General features: G+C 39.8%; 1 protein-coding gene across 1 annotated transcript in view; it reads right to left on the bottom strand.

The window, feature by feature from the left end:
* The window catches only part of LOC139767122 (E3 SUMO-protein ligase RanBP2-like), a 148079-nt gene that overhangs the window by 100734 nt on the left and 22701 nt on the right, over window positions 1-24644 (bottom strand). Inside the window, exons 9-16 of the mRNA XM_071696131.1 lie at window positions 20287-20513; window positions 17101-17258; window positions 15624-15774; window positions 15018-15159; window positions 10349-10602; window positions 9203-9478; window positions 7179-7241; window positions 2062-2122 (exon numbers count right to left, since the gene is read on the bottom strand). Of these exons, the coding sequence (XP_071552232.1) occupies window positions 2062-2122; window positions 7179-7241; window positions 9203-9478; window positions 10349-10602; window positions 15018-15159; window positions 15624-15774; window positions 17101-17258; window positions 20287-20513 (1332 nt within the window). The remainder of the gene's footprint in view (window positions 1-2061; window positions 2123-7178; window positions 7242-9202; window positions 9479-10348; window positions 10603-15017; window positions 15160-15623; window positions 15775-17100; window positions 17259-20286; window positions 20514-24644) is intronic.

Genomic DNA, 24644 nt, shown 5'->3' with positions numbered 1-24644 from the left:
TTTAATTACAACTGTTATTCCTCATTCAAACTACTTTATATTAGAAAAAAAGAATCAAAGCAATAAATGCAGTGGAAGCATTTTCTCTATGGAGCTATTAAAAATGAACCATCTCTAAACACATGCACTCAATGTGTACAGTGATAAGGTAATAAACCCTTTAGTAAGTGTACAAGTCCATATTTCACTCTTAACACATTGGACATAGGTTGAGGATATATGTGCATTGCAGAAGATGCTCAATATACCTGATCCACCTCTTTAAATTGGATATGGATTGACAATATTACAAAAACAGAATAATTCAAAACAACATTCTGTATCATACTCTCTCTCCGAACATTCAACTTTAAGCCATACTTCATGAATACTTATTACTTAAATGAGATATGAGATAACTTTTAAGCATTCTGTCTGTTAACTTACTTAGTCAAATTATTACCATATGACACATTAAGTACAAGCATATTTCTTCTTTTCAAAATAGAAAACAAGACCTTACTCACCATGGAAAGGTCTGTGGGGCCTGAATATGGATGGGGAGCTGTGGTTTCAATGCATTACACATGACAGCTAGAAAGTGAGTGTGAATGAATGTGGCCTTTTTGTCTGTTTTCCAGGCACTAACTCACTGAAGCATGGTGTAGCAATGCTATTTGCTGTGGGGCAGGGAAGCACCAGGAATGGATGAAGGCAAGCAAGTAGGAATGTATACATGTGTACATATATGTCTATGCATATAAGTTAATAAGTATATGTATGCATATGTGCTTGTATGGGTGTTTATGTATACATACATATACATACACAGACATATACATTATGTGGCGGGGTGGCGACGGGAATGAATAAGGGCACACAATGAATTATGTACATGTGTATATATGTATATGTCTGTGTGTGTATATAAAGGTATACGTTGAAATGTATAGGTATGTATATGTGCGTGTGGACGTTTATGTATATACATGTGTATGTGGGTGGGTTGGGCCATTCTTTCGTCTGTTTCCGTGCGCTACCTTGCTAACGCGGGAGACAGCAACAAAGTATAATAATAAAAAAAACAAAAAAAACACTCATACATGCTGCCTTCATCCATTCCCGCCACCACCCCACCACACATGAAATAGCATCCCCCTTCCCCGCACGCACGCAAGGTAGCGCTAGGAAAAGACAAAAGCCACATTTGTTTACACTCAGTCTCAAGCTGTCATGTATAATACACCGAAACCACAGCTCAATTTCCACATCCAGGCCCCACAAAACTTTCCATGGTTTACCCCAGACGCTTTACATGCCCTGGTTCAATCCATTGACAACACATCGACCATGGTATACCACATCGTTCCAATTCACTCTTTCCCTTGCAAGCCTTTTACCCTTCTGCATGTTCAGGCCCCTATCGCTCAATATCTTTTTCACTCCATCCATCCACTCATGATATGGTCTCCCACTTCTTGTTCCCTCCACCTCAGACACATATATCCTCTTTGTCAATATTTCCTCATTCATTCTCTCTATGTGACCAAATCATTTCAATACACCCTATTCTGCTCTCTGAACCACATATTTTTTTATTACCACACATCTCTCTTACCCTTTCATTACTTAATCAAACCACCTCACACCACATATTGTCCTCAAACACCTCATTTCCAACACATCCACCATCCTCTGTACAACCCTATCTATAGCCCACGCCTCGCAACCATATAATATTGTTGGAACCACTATTTCTTGAAACATACCCGTTTTGCTCTCAGAGATAACGTTCTCGCCTTCCACACATTCTTCAACACTCCCAGAACCTTCACCCCCTCCCCCACCCTGTGACTCACTTCTGCTTCCATGGTTCTATCCGCTGCTAAATCCACTCTCAGATATCTAAAGCACTTCACTTCCTCCAGTTTTTCTCCATTCAAACTTACCTCCCAACTGACTTGTCCCTCAACCCTACTGAGCCTAATAACCTTGCTCTTATTCACATTTACCCTTGGCTTTCTTCTTTCACACACTTTGCCAATCGCAGTCACCAACATATATATATGTTAAGGTACATACCAGCTGGAAGATCCACAGGAACCTGTTCTTCAGCAGCCTTAATTTCAGCCACTTCTGAATGCTAGAAGAAAAAATACACAATCAAAAATCGAATTCCAATCTTGTAAAAAGAGTGATGAGATCAGATGCCTTTATCTCTCCTGTATGCATATTCTACTACAAATTTCCCATATAAAAAAACATTATTTTACATTTCCATGAATTAGCATTAGATAGCTTTAACAATCAACAAAAGAAGTATCAGTAAATACTAATATCATTAATACCGTCACAATATATATAAATTCCTAAAATAGTGACATAAACAGCCTTTAACATTAGGCAGGAACATTGGGTAGAAACATAAGGTACAACACGAAGGTAAGAACATTAGATGGAAGTGTCAGGAAGAAGTAGTAGGTTGGAACATTTGGTAGAAGTAGTTAGTAAGAACATTTACAAGTCTCCGGAAACTCCGGCAACACTTCACTAGAGTTGTCCTCTGCCACTGGCCTGTTTAGGGTAAGACACTAAAGGGTAAGAAGGGGCTCCTGAGTTCACCACTTGTGGAGACTCTTTTCCCACGGCCATTCCCTTCAGGGAGTTCCTGGAAGGAATGGGCATCAGATATAAAAACAGATATGTAGCTATTTTTTTCTTATTAATTATTTATCTATTTTTATTTATTTTGCTTTGTCGCTGTCTCCCGCGTTTGCGAGGTAGCGCAAGGAAACAGACGAAAGAAATGGCCCAAGCCACCCACATACACATGTATATACATACACGTTCACACACACAAATATACATACCTATACATCTCGATGTACACATATATATACACACACAGACATATACATATATACACATGTACATAATTCATACTGTCTGCCTTTATTCATTCCCATTGCCATCTCGCCACACATGGAATAACATCCCCCTACCCCCTCATGTGTGCGAGGTAGAGCTAGGAAAAGACAACAAAGGCCACATTCGTTCACACTCAGTCTCTAGCTGTCATGTAATAATGCACCGAAACCACAGCTCCCTTTCCACATCCAGGCCCCACACAACTTTCCATGGTTTACCCCAGACGCTTCACATGCCCTGATTCAATCCATTGACAGCACGTCGACCCAGGTATACCACATCGATCCAATTCACTCTATTCCTTGCCCTCCTTTCACCCTCCTGCATGTTCAGGCCCCGATCACTCAAAATCTTTTTCACTCCATCTTTCCACCTCCAATTTGGTCTCCCACTTCTCCTCGTTCCCTCCACCTCCGACACATATATCCTCTTGGTCAATCTTTCCTCACTCATTCTCTCCATGTACCCAAACCATTTCAAAACACCCTCTTCTGCTCTCTCAACCATGCTCTTTTTATTTCCACACATCTCTCTTACCCTTACATTATTTACTCGATCAAACCACCTCACACAACATATTGTCCTCAAACATCTCATTTCCAGCACATCCACCCTCCTGCGCACAACTCTATCCATAGCCCACGCCTCACAACCATACAACATTGTTGGAACCACTATTCCTTCAAACATACCCATTTTTGCTTTCCGAGATAATGTTCTCAACTTCCAAACATTCTTCAAGGCTCCCAGAATTTTTCGCCCCCTCCCCCACCCTATGATTCACTTCCGCTTCCATGGTTCCATCCACTGCCAGATCCACTCCCAGATATCTAAAACACTTTACTTCCTCCAGTTTTTCTCCATTTAAACTTACTTCCCAATTGACTTGACCCTCAACCCTACTGTACCTAATAACTTTGCTCTTATTCACATTTACTCTTAACTTTCTTCTTTCACACACTTTACCAAACTCAGTCACCAGCTTCTGCAGTTTCTCACATGAATCAGCCACCAGCGCTGTATCATCAGCAAACAACAACTGACTCACTTCCAAAGCTCTCTCATCCACAATAGACTGCATACTTGCCCCTCTTTCCAAAACTCTTGTATTCACCTCCCTAACAACCCCATCCATAAACAAATTAAACAACCATAGAGACATCACACACCCCTGCCGCAAACCTACATTCACTGAGAACCAATCACTTTCCACTCTTCCTACACGTACACATGCCTTACATCCTCGATAAAAACTTTTCACTGCTTCTAACAACTTGCCTCCCACACCATATATTCTTAGTACCTTCCACAGAGCATCTCTATCAACTCTATCATATGCCTTCTCCAGATCCATAAATGCTACATACAAATCCATTTGCTTTTCTAAGTATTTCTCACATACATTCTTCACAGCAAACATCTGATCCACACATCCTCTACCACTTCTGAAACCACACTGCTCTTCCCCAATCTGATGCTCTGTACATGCCTTCACCCTCTCAATCAATACCCTCCCACATAATTTACCAAGAATACTAAAACTTATAACTCTGTAATTTGAGCACTCACTCTTATCCCCTTTGCCTTTGTACAATGGCAATATGCAAGCATTCCACCAATCCTCAGGCACCTCACCATGAGTCATACATACATTAAATAACCTTACCAACCAGTCAACAATACAGTCACCCCCTTTTTTAATAAATTCCACTGCAATACCATCCAAACCTGCTGCCTTGCCGGCTTTCATCTTCCGCAAAGCTTTTACTACCTCTTCTCTGTTTACTAAATCATTTTCCCTAACCCTCTCACTTTGCACACCACCTCGACCAAAACACCCTATATCTGCCACTCTATCATCAAACACATTCAACAAACCTTCAAAATACTCACTCCATCACCTCACATCACCACTACTTGTTATCACCTCCCCATTAGCCCCCTTCACTGAAGTTCCCATTTGCTCCCTTGTCTTCCACACTTTATTTACCTCCTTCCAGAACATCTTTTTATTCTCCCTAAAATTTAATGATACTCTCTCACCCCAACTCTCATTTGCCCTCTTTTTCACCTCTTGCACCTTTCTCTTGACCTCCTATCTCTTACTTTTATACATCTCCCACTCATTTGCATTTTTTCCCTGCAAAAATCGTCCAAATGCCTCTCTCTTCTCTCTCACTAATAATCTTACTTCTTCATCCCACCACTCACTACCCTTTCTAATCAACCCACCTCCCACGCTTTTCATGCCACAAGCCTCTTTTGCGCAAGCCATCACTGCTTCCCAAAATACATCCCATTCCTCCCCCACTCCCCTTACCTCCTTTGTTCTCACCTTTTTCCATTCTGTACTCCTTCCCAAGCTCACTTGCTCTCACCACCCTCTTCACCCCAACATTCTCTCTTCTTTTCTGAAAACCCATACAAATCTTCACCTTCGCCTTCACAAGATAATGATAAGACATCCCTCCAGTTGCACCTCTCAGCACATTAACATCCAAAAGTCTCTCTTTCGCGCACCTGTCAATTAACACATAATCCAATAACGCTCTCTGGCCATCTCTCCTACTTACATACGTATACTTATGTATATCTCGCTTTTTAAACCAGGTATTCCCAATCACCAGTCCTTTTTCAGCACATAAATCTACAAGCTCTTCACCATTTCCATTTACAACACAGAACACCCCATGTATACCAATTATTCCCTCAACTGCCACATTACTCACCTTTGCATTCAAATCACCCAGCACTATAACCCGGTCTTGTGCATCAAAACACTTGCCTCTCATGATCTTTCTTCTCATGCCCAGGTGCATATGCACCAATAATCACCCATCTCTTTCCATCAACTTTCAGTTTTACTCATATTAATTGAGAATTTACTTTCTTACATTCTATCACATACTCCCATAACTCTTGTTTCAGGAGTAGTGCTACTCCTTCCCTTGCTCTTGTCCTCTCACTAAACCCTGACTTTACTCCCAAGACATTCCCAAACTACTCTTCCCCTTTACCCTTGAGCTTCGTTTCACTCAGCCAAAACATCTAGGTTCCTTTCCTCAAACATACTACCTATCTCTCCTTTTTTCACATCTTGGTTACATCCACACACATTTAGACACCCCAATCTGAGCCTTCGAAGAGGATGAGCACTCCCCGCGTGACTCCTTCTGTTTCCCATTTTAGAAAGTTAAAATACAAGGAGGGGAGGATTTCTAGCCCCCGCTCCCATCCCCTCTAGTCGCCTTCTACGACACGTGAGGAATGCATGGGAAGTATTCTTTCTCCCCTATCCCCTATCTTATTAATTATGTGCATAAAATCTTAGTACTGGTAAACTAAATAGGATCAAAAATATTTCATTAAATCAAAAATTTGGTCTTGACAATTTTTTGAATTTCTTAAGTCTTCAGAATTGTGTTGCCCAGCCTTTTTTATATCCTGTACTTGTACATGGGTGAGTGGGAATGGGGTTTGACAGATAATATTCACAATCAGCAAAGAAGAGATTGCTTAATGTGAACTAGCTGAGGGGGCTGCAAGTGGTATATATATGTCCATTTCTTGGTGGAAGCAAATGTGAAAGTTTACAAAAGCTTTCGGAAAAAAGGAAATGGCGAGAAAAAATGGCTAAACTAAATGAGTTTCGGAAAAGATGCACAAGTGCAGAGACATCAAGAAAGGCAAAATGATGAATGGTGCAAGAAGTAAGGATTGGGAGAAGAGTGGAAACAATCATGCAAAGATAAGCATGTGGCATGCAGGAGGTAAGAATATGAGAAACAGAAGTAAGTGATAAGATGAAGAATTCAAATTGCTAAAGAAAGAGAAAAAGAGGGTGTATACACGGTACTTGAATGGAAGGAGTATGAAGGACTGGATGGTGTAAAAGGAGGAGGGAGATCAAGACAAAGGTAGGAGCTGAAAAAGAGGGTATATAAATCACTATTTCTCAACAATTGTTCTTTTTAATTTTCCTAATAAACTGACAACATACATGTGTGCTCCTCCTTATCACCTCAGTCATCCAACATTCTATGCCTTTTCCACTGGGTCACTGCATGGATGATCTCAGAGAGGTCAACAAACATGCATTTATACTGGTGACTGTAAGTGGCACTAAAGAGCAGAATTTTTACCATGCCTGCCTAGTGGTTAGACAGTAAGCGCCATTCTCTAAAGGAACATTCACAGATGTTGGATGCCATTTAAGAGTTAAGAAAAAAACAATATTTGTCAAAATCAAAATACTAGATTGCAACACTTACCTTAGCAGAAGATTTTAAAGCCTGTAGCTCTCCCAAGTCAAGTGCCACAGCATGCATCTGAGTCTGTTAAAAGGGGACAGAAATCAGTTCGAATACTATACTCTTGGAAAGATGGAAGACTGGCGAATGTTTTTGTGAATCTATTAAAGTAAAAACAGCCAGAGAATAAAAGGAACTTACTGGTCACAAGTGAATCAATCATTGAACACAAAAGCATGTTTGTAAAATGATTATGTCCCTGAATAAGGCATCACAACCCCCTTTTCAAATGTCATCGTGTGACTTTGATCCTAACCTCCCAAACCCTTACTGAACATAAAATTTGCTGGGTAGTATCTTTGTTGCAAGTCTGGTGAGTATCCATCCTCAAACTCTTCAGATACTGAGTACACAAGCATTTAGCAATACATGACCTTAGTCACTGACCTCCCAAATTTGTAATGAATAGTTTTGTATGTAATATCTGTAAAGTGTCATTAGCCATCATCCAATCACCTAGTCATGAGATATTATAAACACAAGCATCCAGCGGCAATTTAGTTCACATGAACTTCCTTCTGAAAGCTCGCTAAACAAGTGCAACTAGGACCCATCAACTACTATCATCAAAACAGCACATTTGCAACAAAAAACTTGAAAATAAAAATCTCAGAAACAAAACATGTAACATACTTTTAGTACAACAACATACAGGGATCCAAACAAAGCAAAATTTCTTTTATAAGTGGTTTACTGGAAAAGGGAAATACAATATTCACAGCCTTTAGTGAAACTCACATTACAGTTCACATGAGCAGTTAGGTTTGGATAACTTAAATGTGTTAGGACTGGATGACTGTACATATTAACGCTTCTTCCTCTTGTGACATCCTCTCTCTCTCTACTGCGTATTTTGTCCATATATTTTCAGTCTTTGGCTGGAGTCAATTCAATGACCAATTATCTATCATCAATAATCTAATAATCAACAACATTAAGGGGTATGTTTGAAGGAATAGTCATTCCGACAATGTTATATGGTTGCAAGGCATGGGCTATAGATAGGGTTGTGCGGAGGAGGGTGAATATGTTGGAAATGAAATGTTTGAGGACAATATGTGGCGTGAGGTGGTTTGATCGAGTTAGTAATGAAAGGGTATGCAGGATGTGTGGTAATAAAAAGTGTGGTTGAGAAAGCAGAAGAGGGTGCATTGAAATTGGTCTGGTCACATGGAGAGAATGAGTGAGGAAAGATTGACAAAGAGGATATATATGTCAGAGGTAGAGGGAACGAGCAGAAGTGGGAGATCAAATTGGAGGTGGCGGGATGGAGTGAAAAAGATTTTGAGCGATCTGGGCCTGAACATACAGGAGGGTGAAAGGTGTGCAAGGAATAGAGTGAATTCTATCGATGTGGTATACTGGGGTTGACGTGTTGTCAATGGATGAGCCAAGGCATGTGAAGTGTCTGGGATAAACCATGGAAAGTTTTGTGGGGCCTGGATGTGGAAAGGGAGCTGCGGTTTCGGTGCATTACACATGACAGCTAGAGACTGAGTGTGAACAAATGTGGCCTTTGTTGTCTTTTCCTAGCACTACCTCACATGCGCAAAGGGGGTTGCCATTTCATGTGTGGCGGGGTAGTGATGGGAATGGATGAGGGCAAGATGAATATGTACATGAGTATAAATGTATAAGTCTGTGTATGTACATGTAAGTATACTTTGAAATGTATATGTATATGTGCGTGTATGGGCGTTTATGTATATACAGGTGTGTGTGGGCGTTTATGTATATACAGGTGTATGTGGGTGGGTTGGGCCATTCTTTTGTCTGTTTCCTTGCTCTACATCGCTAACGCAGGAGACAGTGATTAAGTATAATAAAAAAATCATTTGTATGCTAAAACTTGAAATAAATAAAAGAAACTTCAGGTGTTCAATGCTGTGGAGAAGCGTTCCTTTACTAATATGAAAAATCATGCAAAAAAATATGATGAATGAAGATTAACAATTCTATACATTTGTCCTAAGTTTAACACTAACCTGCAAATCCTTTATGGTAGAATGCATGTGCTTCATTTCACTTAGAATTGATGTATATGCCTCTTGAGAGAGAGTCTTGTTTTGCTCTAACATACTGCGATATAGTGAAGAGTTTTCTTTAAACTCATCTGCCATAGTGGTACACAAGTTTCTGAGTGCCTCATTTTGAGCCCTGAGTGCTGCATTCTGCTCTTCCATATTCCTCAGTGTGTTTTCTTGCACATCAGACAAGGCTCTCACCTGAGCATCTAAACGTTCAGGACTTGGACGTGCCTCCTACAAATATAACTCGGTTAAAAAAGATCAATGATTGTGCTGATATATTTATCTGAGAGAACATATTAGAAAGGATGAATGACCTTTCCTTTTGAATCCCTTATCCTATTAAAAAAATAACAATGAAGAGTTAAGACTTTAGGCTATTTTCAGAAAAAACAAAGAAAAATGTGTCCTTTTTCTATCAATAAAGTTTTAAAAACAGACTTACCTCTAGATATGCACCTAACTATTAGCTATTACCTTTCCTTTCCATACTCTTCAAACTTATGACAACTTTTTCTTTTTCTTTCTATCACCCTTACTAAACCTACTACAAGCAAATACTCTCTATCATCTCTAAATAGTCTGTCCACCTCACTGTCCTACTTCACTTTCCACTGTATATTCATGAGAAAGAGCCATGTCTACCTTTAATTTACAATCATGTTTAATTTTTCACACATCCATACTGGATTGTTGGAATGACAGGTGGGTTGCTTTAATGTGTTGAAAGACATTAAAACTTAATGAAATAGCAAGGTTCTTGGTTATGAGAGATGAGCAGTCACAGTATACCATCAGTCTACACAAAGAAGAACCAAAAGTTGTTCATAAGTTATTTGATTATATGATCAATAGGGATGGTGGCGGGAAAGCTGAAGCTGAGTAGAGTCAAGTAACAAGGAAGAGCTTAAGATGCATGGAGATCTTCAGTGAAACAGAAAATGCTTATGCACAGAATGAGCAGAAAGCACAAAGCAAAGGAGAACTACCTTATTCAGGCAATCAGGCTTACCTAATAATCTTGTTCAGTGCTAAATATGACAGACTGGATTCAGTAACTGTCTTTTCAAATGTGTAACATAAAACAAAAATAAGGCAAGTTACCTGTCTGGCTATCCTTGTGCTATTTCTATTATCTCTATATGGTGTACTAAACATCTGTGGGGTTTGTGACATATTTGTAATGTGTCCATTTGTTATGTCTGGACGTGGTGACTGAGACGCATCAGAAAGTGACTCTGTGTCATCCTCTCGTTGCACAGCCATCTCCTGGTCAAGGTTAATATGAGACAACCGTCTTTCCACATCTTCCAACTGCTGGCTAAGTTTGGTGTTTAGTGGATGAAAACGGTCAACACCTGACAATAAAAATACAAGATAAACAGCAGCCAAATCAAACTTTAGTTCAATCACAGTTAAATTTACTATCTCTTAAAAAGATACAAAATATAAATGGGACAAATTACTCTGGAATTATCAAGAAGGGTATGATTTTTGTTTGACAAATTCAACTTTAATATCATTCTAGATTTAGAGAATCAGGGACATTCTAAGGCTTTCTTTCACTTGTGTTAGGCCATTACAAGGAAAATTAAGAAAACCTACTCCCAGGAAAGGTCAATTATATGTTAACAATGTTAAATCTCCACATAGGCCCACCAGAATGTACTGAATGGTCTCAAGAAGTCCTAGAATATGAAAACAGCCTCCTACAACAACCTCCCTCTACACAACTACCTGTCTTCACTTGTAACCAACACAAATCTTACTGGTTACAAAACCAGTCAGATTTGAGAGGCTTCTCTGAGACTTTTAAGTTTTTAAGTTTTTCATTACAACAGGATTCAATCATATCATCTAAGCAACTAATAAGCCAACTTTTCTTCCATACATACACTATTTGGAGTAAAAAGAACAGGAAAAATTACATTTTTTTTTTTTTTTTTTTTTTTATACTTTGTCGCTGTCTCCCGCGTTTGCGAGGTAGCGCAAGGAAACAGACGAAAGAAATGGCCCAACCCCCCCCCCATACACATGTACATACACACGTCCACACACGCAAATATACATACCTACACAGCTTTCCATGGTTTACCCCAGACGCTTCACATGCCTTGATTCAATCCACTGACAGCACGTCAAACCCTGTATACCACATCGCTCCAATTCACTCTATTCCTTGCCCTCCTTTCACCCTCCTGCATGTTCAGGCCCCGATCACACAAAATCTTTTTCACTCCATCTTTCCACCTCCAATTTGGTCTCCCTCTTCTCCTCGTTCCCTCCACCTCCGACACATATATCCTCTTGGTCAATCTTTCCTCACTCATTCTCTCCATGTGCCCAAACCATTTCAAAACACCCTCTTCTGCTCTCTCAACCACGCTCTTTTTATTTCCACACATCTCTCTTACCCTTACGTTACTTACTCGATCAAACCACCTCACACCACACATTGTCCTCAAACATCTCATTTCCAGCACATCCATCCTCCTGCGCACAACTCTATCCATAGCCCACGCCTCGCAACCATACAACATTGTTGGAACCACTATTCCTTCAAACATACCCATTTTTGCTTTCCGAGATAATGTTCTCGACTTCCACACATTTTTCAAGGCTCCCAAAATTTTCGCCCCCTCCCCCACCCTATGATCCACTTCCGCTTCCATGGTTCCATCCGCTGACAGATCCACTCCCAGATATCTAAAACACTTCACTTCCTCCAGTTTTTCTCCATTCAAACTCACCTCCCAATTGACTTGACACTCAACCCTACTGTACCTAATAACCTTGCTCTTATTCACATTTACTCTTAACTTTCTTCTTCCACACACTTTACCAAACTCAGTCACCAGCTTCTGCAGTTTCTCACATGAATCAGCCACCAGCGCTGTATCATCAGCGAACAACAACTGACTCACTTCCCAAGCTCTCTCATCCCCAACAGACTTCATACTTGCCCCTCTTTCCAGGACTCTTGCATTTACCTCCCTAACAACCCCATCCATAAACAAATTAAACAACCATGGAGACATCACACACCCCTGCCGCAAACCTACATTCACTGAGAACCAATCACTTTCCTCTCTTCCTACACGTACACATGCCTTACATCCTCGATAAAAACTTTTCACTGCTTCTAACAACTTGCCTCCCACACCATATATTCTTAATACCTTCCACAGAGCATCTCTATCAACTCTATCATATGCCTTCTCCAGATCCATAAATGCTACATACAAATCCATTTGCTTTTCTAAGTATTTCTCACATACATTCTTCAAAGCAAACACCTGATCCACACATCCTCTACCACTTCTGAAACCGCACTGCTCTTCCCCAATCTGATGCTCTGTACATGCCTTCACCCTCTCAATCAATACCCTCCCATATAATTTACCAGGAATACTCAACAAACTTATACCTCTGTAATTTGAGCACTCACTCTTATCCCCTTTGCCTCTGTACAATGGCACTATGCACGCATTCCGCCAATCCTCAGGCACCTCACCATGAGTCATACATACATTAAATAATTACATATGTTGCCATATTTGAGTTACCATGACTCTTACACCGTATTTATTCAAATGACAAGTGATCCAGCAAGTCCGAAAAAGTTTTCTTTCTCTAATGGTTGTAATGACCAATTCAAAAACAGCTAAAATTTCAATTATCATATCCAATATTTGCACTGGATACAAGAAATTATTTTTCTTTGCATCCTATTGGGAGGGATCTTGTATTACTCTGGGATTGGGGAAAAAAAAGTCTGCAGCATTTATAATAGATTCAGGCACCTAAAAGTTTAACTAATTCTGCAAAATGGAGTATGGAAATAGAACATGTCTCCGCCTGACTGAAAAAATACAACAAGGTCACTGAAAATGCATTTCAAGTATTCATTGACATCATGAAACAAAAAGAATTTCTTCTGGCCCATTTCAATTTGCAAGATAGAAAAGGAAATTTTCTCCTTCTTAAAGATGAAGAGGAAATGGTTACATGAAGGAAAACACTTCAGTCTGATCAAAGGAAGCAATTTTTTTTTTTTTTTTTTTTTTTTTTTTAATACCTCGTCGCTGTCTCCCGCGGTTGCGAGGTAGCGCAAGGAAACAGACGAAAGAAATGGCCCAACCCCGCCCATACACATGTACATACACACGTCCACACACGCAAATATACATACCTACACAGCTTTCCATGGTTTACCCCGGACGCTTCACATGCCTTGATTCAATCCACTGACAGCACGTCAACCCCTGTATACCACATCGCTCCAATTCACTCTATTCCTTGCCCTCCTTTCACCCTCCTGCATGTTCAGGCCCCGATCACACAAAATCCTTTTCACTCCATCTTTCCACCTCCAATTTGGTCTCCCTCTTCTCCTCGTTCCCTCCACCTCCGACACATATATCCTCTTGGTCAATCTTTCCTCACTCATTCTCTCCATGTGCCCAAACCATTTCAAAACACCCTCTTCTGCTCTCTCAACCACGCTCTTTTTATTTCCACACATCTCTCTTACCCTTACGTTACTTACTCGATCAAACCACCTCACACCACACATTGTCCTCAAACATCTCATTTCCAGCACATCCATCCTCCTGCGCACAACTCTATCCATAGCCCACGCCTCGCAACCATACAACATTGTTGGAACCACTATTCCTTCAAACATACCCATTTTTGCTTTCCGAGATAATGTTCTCGACTTCCACACATTTTTCAAGGCTCCCAAAATTTTCGCCCCTCCCCCACCCTATGATCCACTTCCGCTTCCATGGTTCCATCCGCTGACAGATCCACTCCCAGATATCTAAAACACTTCACTTCATCCAGTTTTTCTCCATTCAAACTCACCTCCCAATTAACTTGACCCTCAACCCTACTGTACCTAATAACCTTGCTCTTATTCACATTTACTCTTAACTTTCTTCTTCCACACACTTTACCAAACTCCGTCACCAGCTTCTGCAGTTTCTCACATGAATCCGCCACCAGCGCTGTATCATCAGCGAACAACAACTGACTCACTTCCCAAGCTCTCTCATCCCCAACAGACTTCATACTTGCCCCTCTTTCCAAGACTCTTGCATTTACCTCCCTAACAACCCCATCCATAAACAAATTAAACAACCATGGAGACATCACACACCCCTGCCGCAAACCTACATTCACTGAGAACCAATCACTTTCCTCTCTTCCTACACGTACACATGCCTTACATCCTCGATAAAAACTTTTCACTGCTTCTAACAACTTGCCTCCCACACCATATATTCTTAATACCTTCCACAGAGCATCTCTATCAACTCTATCATATGCCTTCTCCAGATCCATAAATGCTACATACAAATCCATTTGCTTTTCTAAGTATTTCTCACATACATTCTTCAAAGCAAACACCTGATCCACACATCCTCTACCACTTCTGAAACCACACTGCTCTTCCCCAATCTGATGCTCTGTACCTGCCTTCACCCTCTCAATGTGACAATATAGCATGACTGCTGTGGATGGAACCATGAGGACTGAAGTGAGTCATGGGGAGGGAGAGGGGCTAAATAAGACCATGAGTGCATTAAGGAGCCTGTGGAAGGAAAGATCAGTTTCTGTTAGGGCAAACATGGGTGTTTGAAAGAATCCTAGTCACAAAAGCATTGTAAAAATGAGTGACAATTATACTGTTCCCTTGCTGTTAATCTAAAAAAATAATAATTCTTCAAATCCCTCTTACACAAAAACTAAAATTCCAATTATTTACCTGGCATACGAAGTCTGTCTAGCGTGAGGTAAAGAGTGTCGCGTGCCTGGGTAAGAAGAATGGTGTGCTGGGAACGCATTTCTGATGTGACTGATTCCAGACTACCCTCACCTAGTACTGCTTGTGCTCGCTCCTTATACAACTGGAAAATAATATCTTATGATAGGTGTAAAGTGCAATAAACATTTTAGTTCTTTCTGTTTCATGATTATGCACTACAAATTACAATCATTGGTGTGGCACTCTATTGTTCGCCTTGAATATGTTGGTAATTGTCTGGCTGCATGACTAACATTTTGTAACTTTAAAGATTTGTTGCTCAGTATGATCCTACAACTCTATGTGCAGTTCACTTTTCTACTAAACCAAATAATGAATATCATATATCCAAGATTCAGTGCCATTCCATATTTGTCTCCTTAGAGCTTACTTTTCTGTAAACAGTTCCATTTGAAAAGAAAGATAAATTTCTTAGGCAAATCATAAACAGTACAGTCAGTGCAATTAGATCTGAAAATTATAATGTACACTGAAAAATCTAAATAATTTCTATTTACTCATAACTCATACAAATTTTGTGCTATACTGTATAAGAAATAAAAATACCATTGCTCTCTGGAAAGATGCCTCAGGACTCTTCAACTCTCCCAATGCTTGTATGGCTTCCTGCTGCTTGCCTGCATGAACAAGGCGCATTGCCAAGAAGTACTTGCCTTCCTCTTCTAATTTTTCTCGTTCTTCAGTTGCTAGGCTCACACTGAAATAATGAGTTAATGCATGATAACTGGTAACCTCTGCTCTGGCTATAAAAGAATATTTTAAAATTAACTGGGTCTGGGTTATACCAAGTATGTCAACCAATACTTGCAACATTCAAATTGAAATAATTACTGCTGACATGACAAGTCCAAGTTTAGCAACAGCTTTCATAATAAAAATAATCAAGTTCCAAATATCAAAGACTTCTTTCAACACCTCATTTGTACTACTTCCCTGCAAAAATCATCCAAACGCCTCTCTCTTCTCTTTCACTAACAACCTTACTTCTTCATCCCACCACTCACATAAAGCCAATACCGTTTTAAGATCTAATCAGCTACATAACTACTCAGAAAAAATGAGTACTCAAAAGGTTAATGTATTCTAATCATGCAATGAGGTGAGTCTTTCTTTTTCTTTCATACTTGATTATCATTTCCCACATTCACTACTTGGAAAAAAAAAAAAAAAAAAGCCTCATCAAATAAAATCCATTAATCAGCTGTCAAGTGTAATTCACCAAAATGACAGAATAATATATTGCAATCACACAAGTACCACATCCTAATATCTTAAGATGCATATTTACCTTCCACTTAAACTATCAATAAATCTATGCTATCACACAACAGTGATAATGATGTCCCTTTCTCCCAATACAAATGCCTGAATATCAACAAGACTTTTTAATGTCCACTTTGTCCACAATAAACCACCCTTTAGCAGCATCTGTTTTCATTTTCATCTATAACAATAAATAATTAACCATCTAGTGTTCTTCCACACACTTTCAAACTTCCTTTTATAAAAATGATTCGAAATTCTGCACAACTACTTGGGCAAGTGACTATTACTAGCCTAACATTCATCTTATAATTTTTATATCCCAAGGCAGAAAGGAGAAAGTACAAATCACATGACTCTATAAGTCATACATGACAACTAAGGAATGGAGATGCGGCCAGTATTCTTCCCCTCACATGACTACATCCTAAAATTAGGAACAAAAGAAAGAACTAGGTGAGAACTTTTTCCCTTGAATGCCTAATTAAGTACTCCTGGTTCTAACTCACCATAACAGAAAGATAAAAAATTATATATTTCTTCTTTTCTCCTACCTTTCTCTAGCAATGCTTAACCAGATCGTAAACAAGCAAATAATCCTAATCAATCATAACATCCAATCTCCTCATTTCATCAGCCATTCCTACCTTCATAACAGCTTCCTTATATTACACAATATGATCCTTTTCTCCATACAAAAATGCCTTTGCCATATCTTACCTACATTATACAAAAAAAAAAAAAAAAAAAAAATTCTTACCTCTGAACAACAAAAAGAGGGTTTCGAGGCATTATATTTATGACATTACGCGCAGCCCTCTGGCAGAGAGTCAAAACACGATGCCAGTAATGTTCAGCCCGATCTTTCAAGGCATCAATTTCACTGTTGGTACTGCCATCATCAACGGCTGCACTTGCCTGATGATAAAACAAAAATCATTTCTATAGAGAAAGACTTTTCTGAACTCAGACAATGGTTGCATAAAAAGGTTAAGATTCTTAAAATGTCTCATTTAAGAATAACATTTTCAGCTTATCCTTAAAAGTCAGGTTGAGGTAAAATTGCAATTCATGCTTACTAAAAAATTTCTTCAAAATTGGTTTTCTAATACAAAATGAACACTATACATGTATATCTGAATTAACAAATTAAAACAAATCACCATTGGAGATAGTACTGGGATGGTGGAGGAATGGTGAAGGAAGGAAGGGAGGGTGGAGATAGAGCACAGAGTGCATTTGGTAATACTACAACGTTACTTTTGTAAGAAATACATGTACAAGGTAAGCACAAACAAATGAAACTTATATGGCTGTGGTATAGCACATATAATAGTGTAAATCCACCAGTGGAGGCTTTGAGAGGATAATGAAGTACAAGACCCATGACACATAATCAATAAATGTCATCACTAATAATGGTTACAATCTATCAATTTATCTATCTATATCAATGATGACCATTTCAATCGGGAACTAACATACGGGAAGTGGCCGCAGCAAAAGAGTCTCCCCTTAACCCGGTCCTTTTATGCCTCCCTGGCATATAGCTGGTATATTTGTGCATAACTACATCTATTTGCATATTTTTTTTCATACTATTCGCCATTTCCCGCGTCAGTGAGGTAGCGTTAAGAACAAAGGACTGGGCCTTTGAGGAAATATCCTCACGTGGCCCCCTTCTATGTTCCTTCTTTTGGAAAATTAAAAAAAAAAAGAGAGGGGAGGATTTCCAGCCACCCACTCCCTCCCCATTTAGTCACCTTCTACGACACGCAGGGAATACGTGAGAAGTATTCTTTCTCCCCTATCCCCAGGGATAGCTATTTGCATATATATTTACATCTAATGATTCTCTCCTGAGAGTGGTTGTTTATGAAATAAGTACCCACAGTTACCAAGGCAACACTTAGCAGCTATACAAATATCAAAATATTGGGGTTCACATTAAGCACTCAAACATCAGAGCTCATTTGAAGATTCACTGCATTAATAGGTCAAACAAAGTAAGAACCACCAAACCACTACAACACGACAAAACAAGACCCCTTAATCTTCAAAAGTTTCTCAATTACGGCCAAAAAAATTAGGAATAAGCATGAAAAAGTCTCCCCATTGCCCCATTTGTATTCATGATTTAACAGGAGGATAGTTCATGATAAGACTATATACTTTCTGCTTCTAAACTGAGGCAGAAATAGGATATCAAAGAAAAAGGACCTCCCTAACCATCTCTCCCTCTGGTTCACCTTCTATGAGGAAAAAAATAAGATGAGAAACACCATGTAATATAGGGAAAGTACAATGCCAAGGAAATTTTGAGCAAAAGAGAATAGTCCCATACTAATTCTATAAAAGGCTGTAATGTGACTATTATAAAAAATTTAAAAAGTTGAATTATCTCTTCTTGAAACACAATTCCTTACTAATAAATGATTCTGAAATGATTCATAAATAGCTGTCAAGCTTTGATTTCAAAGTAGCAAGGATAAAGGCAGAAATGAGGGCAGAGAGCATGTTGGGAGGGTAAGAGAGGGAGGCAAGTACTGACAGGGATAAGTGGAGACTCTTTCACCACGGTCACCCCACTAATGGAAGTTCCCAAAGGGAACGTGCTTCAGGGATACAGATAGATAGACAGAAGGTGGGAGGCAGTGTGCAAGGATGGTGAAGGTGGAAGGCAGAATGTGGGGGAGAGGGCAATGTATGACATGAAGGTGGGAGGCACTATAAAGGCTTGTGGATAATGTAGCAAACAGGATCCAGCATAGTGAAGATAGTGGTAAAGGTAGCAGGCAACCTGCAGAACAGAGTTGTGTAGAAGCTGGAAGACAGCATAAGGGAGAGTAGTGTAAGTGAAGAAGGGAATGTAGGGAGAGAGGGGAGCAGAGGATGTTAAGGTGGGATGCAGTGGGTATGGAAAAGGGCAATGGTGGAGGCTTCATAAGTTTCACCACGTTTTTAGTAAGTTTGCCTGTTACAACTTGGACAGAAAGAAACCTAACCCTCCAACTCAAACTTAAAAGATATATCAGTTTCACAGTACATCAATGTACACAGGTGGTTTTCATATCTTCTTCTCTATTATCTACTAACAATAGCAAATCACTGATAAAAGGAGAATGTGCAGAGGACAGAGGTGAACCTCAAGAGAAAATAATACTGATGAGGATATGGGAAGAAGTCCATTCATCAAAGAACTGAACATCAAGGGAGAATAAATGTTGATAAGGAAATGGGGAGACGCTGATCCAACAACAACTATATAGATCAGCCAGAAAGAGAATTAACTATGTGGGAGCAGAGTGAGGGAGGAAAGCCAAAAGACAGGAGCTTGATTTTGAAACCTCCTCTTACTCATGACTCATTACCTGATCTGTACCTCTGCTTTTCATGGTGGTACTGCACCAGACTCACAAGAGGCTTACACTTGAAATGAAGATACCCAAAAAAAAAAAAAAAAAAAAAAAAAAAAAAAAAAAAATCATTCTCCAGTTTGGAATGATAGCCTTTCTATTTCACTTTGGAAACTGTGTGAATTTTCTAATGTGACCCTGGCTTTAGTGTGAAGTCACTGGCTCATAACCATTGCATGCGTCAAGTACTGCATGACACCTCTTGTGGAAGAATAATGTATATCTTGCTGTTCCTCATTTTATAACTTTGACTGGCAGCCCTATAACCATGTAATCTTTGAAAATGGCAGATATGTAAAAGTAATTGCTGTTTCAAGGCAAGGCAAGTAGGCAAGAAACATATGGTTAAGCTTTTATCAAAAGTAGAACTCTATCGAAAACTTACAACTTTTTACAACGCACTCTTTAAATGGCTAAGTGTTCACATTTTCTGTAAAAAGTTGAATCATGTTCATTCCATTAATGACACTGCATAATGAATACAAAGATTATAATATATGTCAAATGATAATCCTGTAAGGCAAACTTACCCAAGTAGTGAAGCACTGTGCAAGGTGTGCCATGAGAGCTAAGTCAACACCATGGTTTCCAAGTGCCCTAATGACCTCCAAACCACGCTGTAAGGTCATCCTTAGTTTGCCAAGCCTGTGATGTGCACGATTGGTAAACAGAGTATAAGCAGCAGACCACCATTCTGCTTGTTCTGGCGTGTTGAGAGCTGATGCTACCACTGTAGGTAAGGAGGCTGGTGGTGGGCCTATCATTGAAAAAAGACATTAGTGAACCAAGTTAAGTGAAATGTTCAACAATTTAGTATCAGGTACCATATAAAACACTCACTCTTACCAAACAAGGCTTATGGAAATCATTACTGAAGAAACAAACTAAGTTTTTCTCTCTAACACTGTACTTAAGAGAAGTTTAAAAGCCCTATCCAATTACACTAGTATTCTATGATTTTTGAAACAACCTTTCCCTACATAGTATCAATATTCTCTGATAAATCAACAAAGCTCTTTTCCACACATCTCGTAAGGGTAAGACAGATGTGTGGAAATAAAAAGAGCGTGGTTGAGAGAGCAGAAGAGGGTGTTTTGAAATGGTTTGGGCACATGGAGAGAATGAGTGAGGAAAGATTGACCAAGAGGATATATGTGTCGGAGGTGGAGGGAACGAGGAGAAGTGGGAGACCAAATTGGAGGTGGAAAGATGGAGTGAAAAAGATTTTGTGTGATCGGGGCCTGAACATGCAGGAGGGTGAAAGGAGGGCAAGAAATAGAGTGAACTGGATCGATGTGGTATACCGAGGTTGACGTGCTGTCAGTGGATTGAATCAGGGCATGTGAAGCGTCTGGGGTAAACCATGGAAAGCTGTGTAGGTATGTATATTTGCGTGTGGATGTGTATGTATATACATGTGTATGGGGGTGGGTTGGGCCATTTCTTTCGTCTGTTTCCTTGCGCTGCCTCGCAAACGCGGGAGACCGGAAAAAAAAAAAAAAAATCAACAAAGCAAGGTCCATAAAAACATATATCAAATTTGTAAACAGCCTGCCCCAACACTCTACTCATAAGGGTTAACTTGAGAACCTAAGATCAACTTGTTCCAAATCTCTACTCATACGGGTTAACCTGAGAACCTCAGACCAACTAAGTGACCTAAGTCAAGCATCATCCTACAATACGGTGGGCGAGTGGTTGGTTAAGTATAAAATCATAATGTCACCTCAAAAACACTCAAATGTAAAACATCGTAAGATTCCCATGGATTAGTGACTCAATATCTTAAACACTCTTTTAATCCACCCCCTCCTTGGTCACTTCATCCTTCTTTCTCGACCCACTTCTGACACAGGGTAAGCTCAGTCTTGGATCAAAGGGATATATGGGTAGACTGTATTTCTAGATTGCCATAAAGAATTTCACAGTTCCTTATAGAGGCTGATTACAAAGCTTGAGCAAAAGGAAGGATAAGGAGCAAACTCCTCAATGGATACAGAATTACCACAGGAGAAAGTATCAAAAAACAAAGATCATAGGCACATCCTTAAGATGAGCTGAGATAAAAGTAGACTGCCATAAGTCATCATCTTGGGCCCTCTGCTATTCTTGGTGTATGTGAATGGCTTGCCTGATGGACAAATCTCACACCTACAACATGTTTGTGGATAATGTCAGGATCATGAGAGAAGTGAGGAATGAAAATTATCACATCGGCTTTCATGGGGGACTTGCACAAAATCCAAAGATGGTTCGATAACTGGTTGATGAAATTCAATCCAAGTAAACGTGAGGTAATAATAAAGATAAAACTCAGAGGGAAAAATTCTCTGGGAACTTCAATCAGGGGGAGGTCATGGCATGAGTTTTCACTAATCTCTACCCTTACATAAATCCCTAATATAAACCATTCCAAGCAATCTTCCACCACTTCTATCCCTCCAGTACTCTTTCCACTTTATTTACCCATGTCACAGGTGGTCTACCTTTCAAATCAAACTCCATTAATCATACTATCATACACTCTCCTTGTAAACTCCATGTTTTGCATTCTTTCCACATGCCCAACCACCTCAATATTATTTTTCACCCTTGCTACAAAGCCACAATGCATTCCCTTTACACCCCTGCCAAACTTTATCTCTCATACATCCCCTTATTACTTCCTTCATTCCATCTAGTCATACCATATCTATTTCTCTATATCTCTGATGCCTGTTCCAAACTGCACTCACTCAAGGGGTGGCAACAGCAGTAGTCACCATGACTAGCAAACTCCAGTGCCACTTCTGAGCCTTCTAGGGCTAACGCAACGTCTGCAGAAACTCCTACCTAATGTTCCTACTGACTACTTCGAACTAATGCTCCTGCCTAAATCTTCCTACCAAATACTTCTAACGACTGCTCCAACCATTTTGCCAAAAGGCAGGGCTAAAACATTGTGCTCAATCAGAAAAATTAAGTTATGAAGAATGAGCTTTGTGAGTTCAGTGCTGTCAGGTGATATGTATAACATGGAGGTTGAGGGGCAAGGGAGGTAGCGCCAGGAAACAGAAAAAGAAAGACCCATATACACACATTTATACATACACAATCATTTACTTTCTCTATATCTCTGATGCCTATTCCAAACTGTACTCCCTCAAGGGGTGGCAACAGCAGTAGTCACCATGACTAGCAAACTTCAGTGCCACTTCTGAGCCTTCTAGGGGTAATGCAATGTCTGCAGGAACTCCTACCTAATTTTCCTACTGACTACTTCGAACTAATGCTCCTGCCTAAATCTTCCTACCAAATACTCCTATCTACTGCTCCAACCATTTTGCCAAAAGGCAGGGCTAAAACATTGTGCTCAATCAGAAAAATTAAGTTATGAAGAATGAGCTTTGCGAGTTCAGTGCTGTCAGGTGATATGTATAACATGATGATTGTATGTTTGTGGACAGAATGCCAGTAGTCAACATGTGGATGAAGCAGAAAGAAAAGAGAGCTACGTGAGTCATGTACACATTCATGCTTGCTCGCCTTCATCCATTCCCAGCGTCACCCTGCCCCATAGCAAACAGCATCACCACCCCCTGCATGAGCAAGGTGGTGTCAGAAAACTGATGACATCCCTGGGGATTGGGGAGAAAGAATACTTCCAATATATTTCCTAAGTGTTGTAAAAGGCAGTAATAGGCAAAGAAAAGAGTGAATTGGAACGATGTGGTTTACTGGGGTCGACATGCTGTCAATGGACTGAACCAGGGTATGTGAGATGTCTGGTATCAACCATGGAAAGATCAGTGGAGCCTGGATGTGGATAGGAAGCTGTAGTTTTGGTGCATTACACGACACCTAGATTCAGTGTAAACAAATGTGCCCTTTTTGTCTGTTTTCCTGGTGCTACCTCGCTGAAGCAGGCAGTGTGTAGCAATGCTATTTCCTGTGGCGTGGGGTATTGCCAGAAATGGATGAAGGCAAGCAAGTATGAATATGTACGTGTATATAGTATATGTATATATGTTTGTATATGTGAGGGTATGGAAGTTTATGTACATATGTGTAAATGAGTGGACGGGCCAGTCTGTTTCCTTGCGCTACCTCGCAAACGCGGGAGACAGCGACAAAGCAAAATAATAAATAATAAAAAATTATTATATCTGACTGCTGCTTCTCGCACCAGGAAACAGAAAAAGAAAGACCCATATACACACATTTATACATACACAATCATTTACTTATTTATTATACTTGATCGCCGTTTCCTTTATCACCAAGGTAGTACTAAGAAACAAAGAATGGCCCCATCCACTCATATACATACATATATGTGAGAGGAGAAAGTTGAGAGTAAATGTGAATAAAAGCAAGTTATTAGGTTCAGTAGGGTTGAGGGGCAAGTTACTTGGGATGTAAGTTTGAATGGAGAAAAACTGGGGAAAGTGAAGTGTTTTAGATATCTGGACTTAGCAGCAGATGGAACCATGGAAGCAGAAGTGAGTCACAGGATGGAGGTGGTTCTGGGGGTAATGAAGAATGTGTGGAAGGAGAGACTGTTATCTCGGAGCAAAAATGGGTATGTTTGAAGGAATAGTACTTCCAACAAAGTTATGTGGTTACGAGGCATTGGTTATTGATAGAATCATATGGAAGATGGTGGATGTGTTGGAAATGAGAGGTTTGAAGACACTATGTAGTGTGAGGTGTTATAATTAAGTAATGAAAGGGTAAGAGAGGTGTGGAAACAAAGAGTGTGTGGTTGAGAGGGCAGAAGAGGGTGCATGGAAATGGTTTGGACATATGGAGAGAATGAGGGAGGAAAGATTGACAAAGAGGATATATGTGTCAGGGGTGGAGTGAACAAGGAGAAGCAAATATTAAAAACTCACTCACATAAATGAGT

The sequence above is a fragment of the Panulirus ornatus genome, chromosome 59 (genome assembly GCF_036320965.1).
Source record: "Panulirus ornatus isolate Po-2019 chromosome 59, ASM3632096v1, whole genome shotgun sequence".
NCBI lineage: Eukaryota > Metazoa > Arthropoda > Malacostraca > Decapoda > Palinuridae > Panulirus > Panulirus ornatus.
The sequence above is the reverse complement of the archived record's forward strand: the minus strand, read 5'-3'. Positions and strand labels throughout refer to the sequence as shown.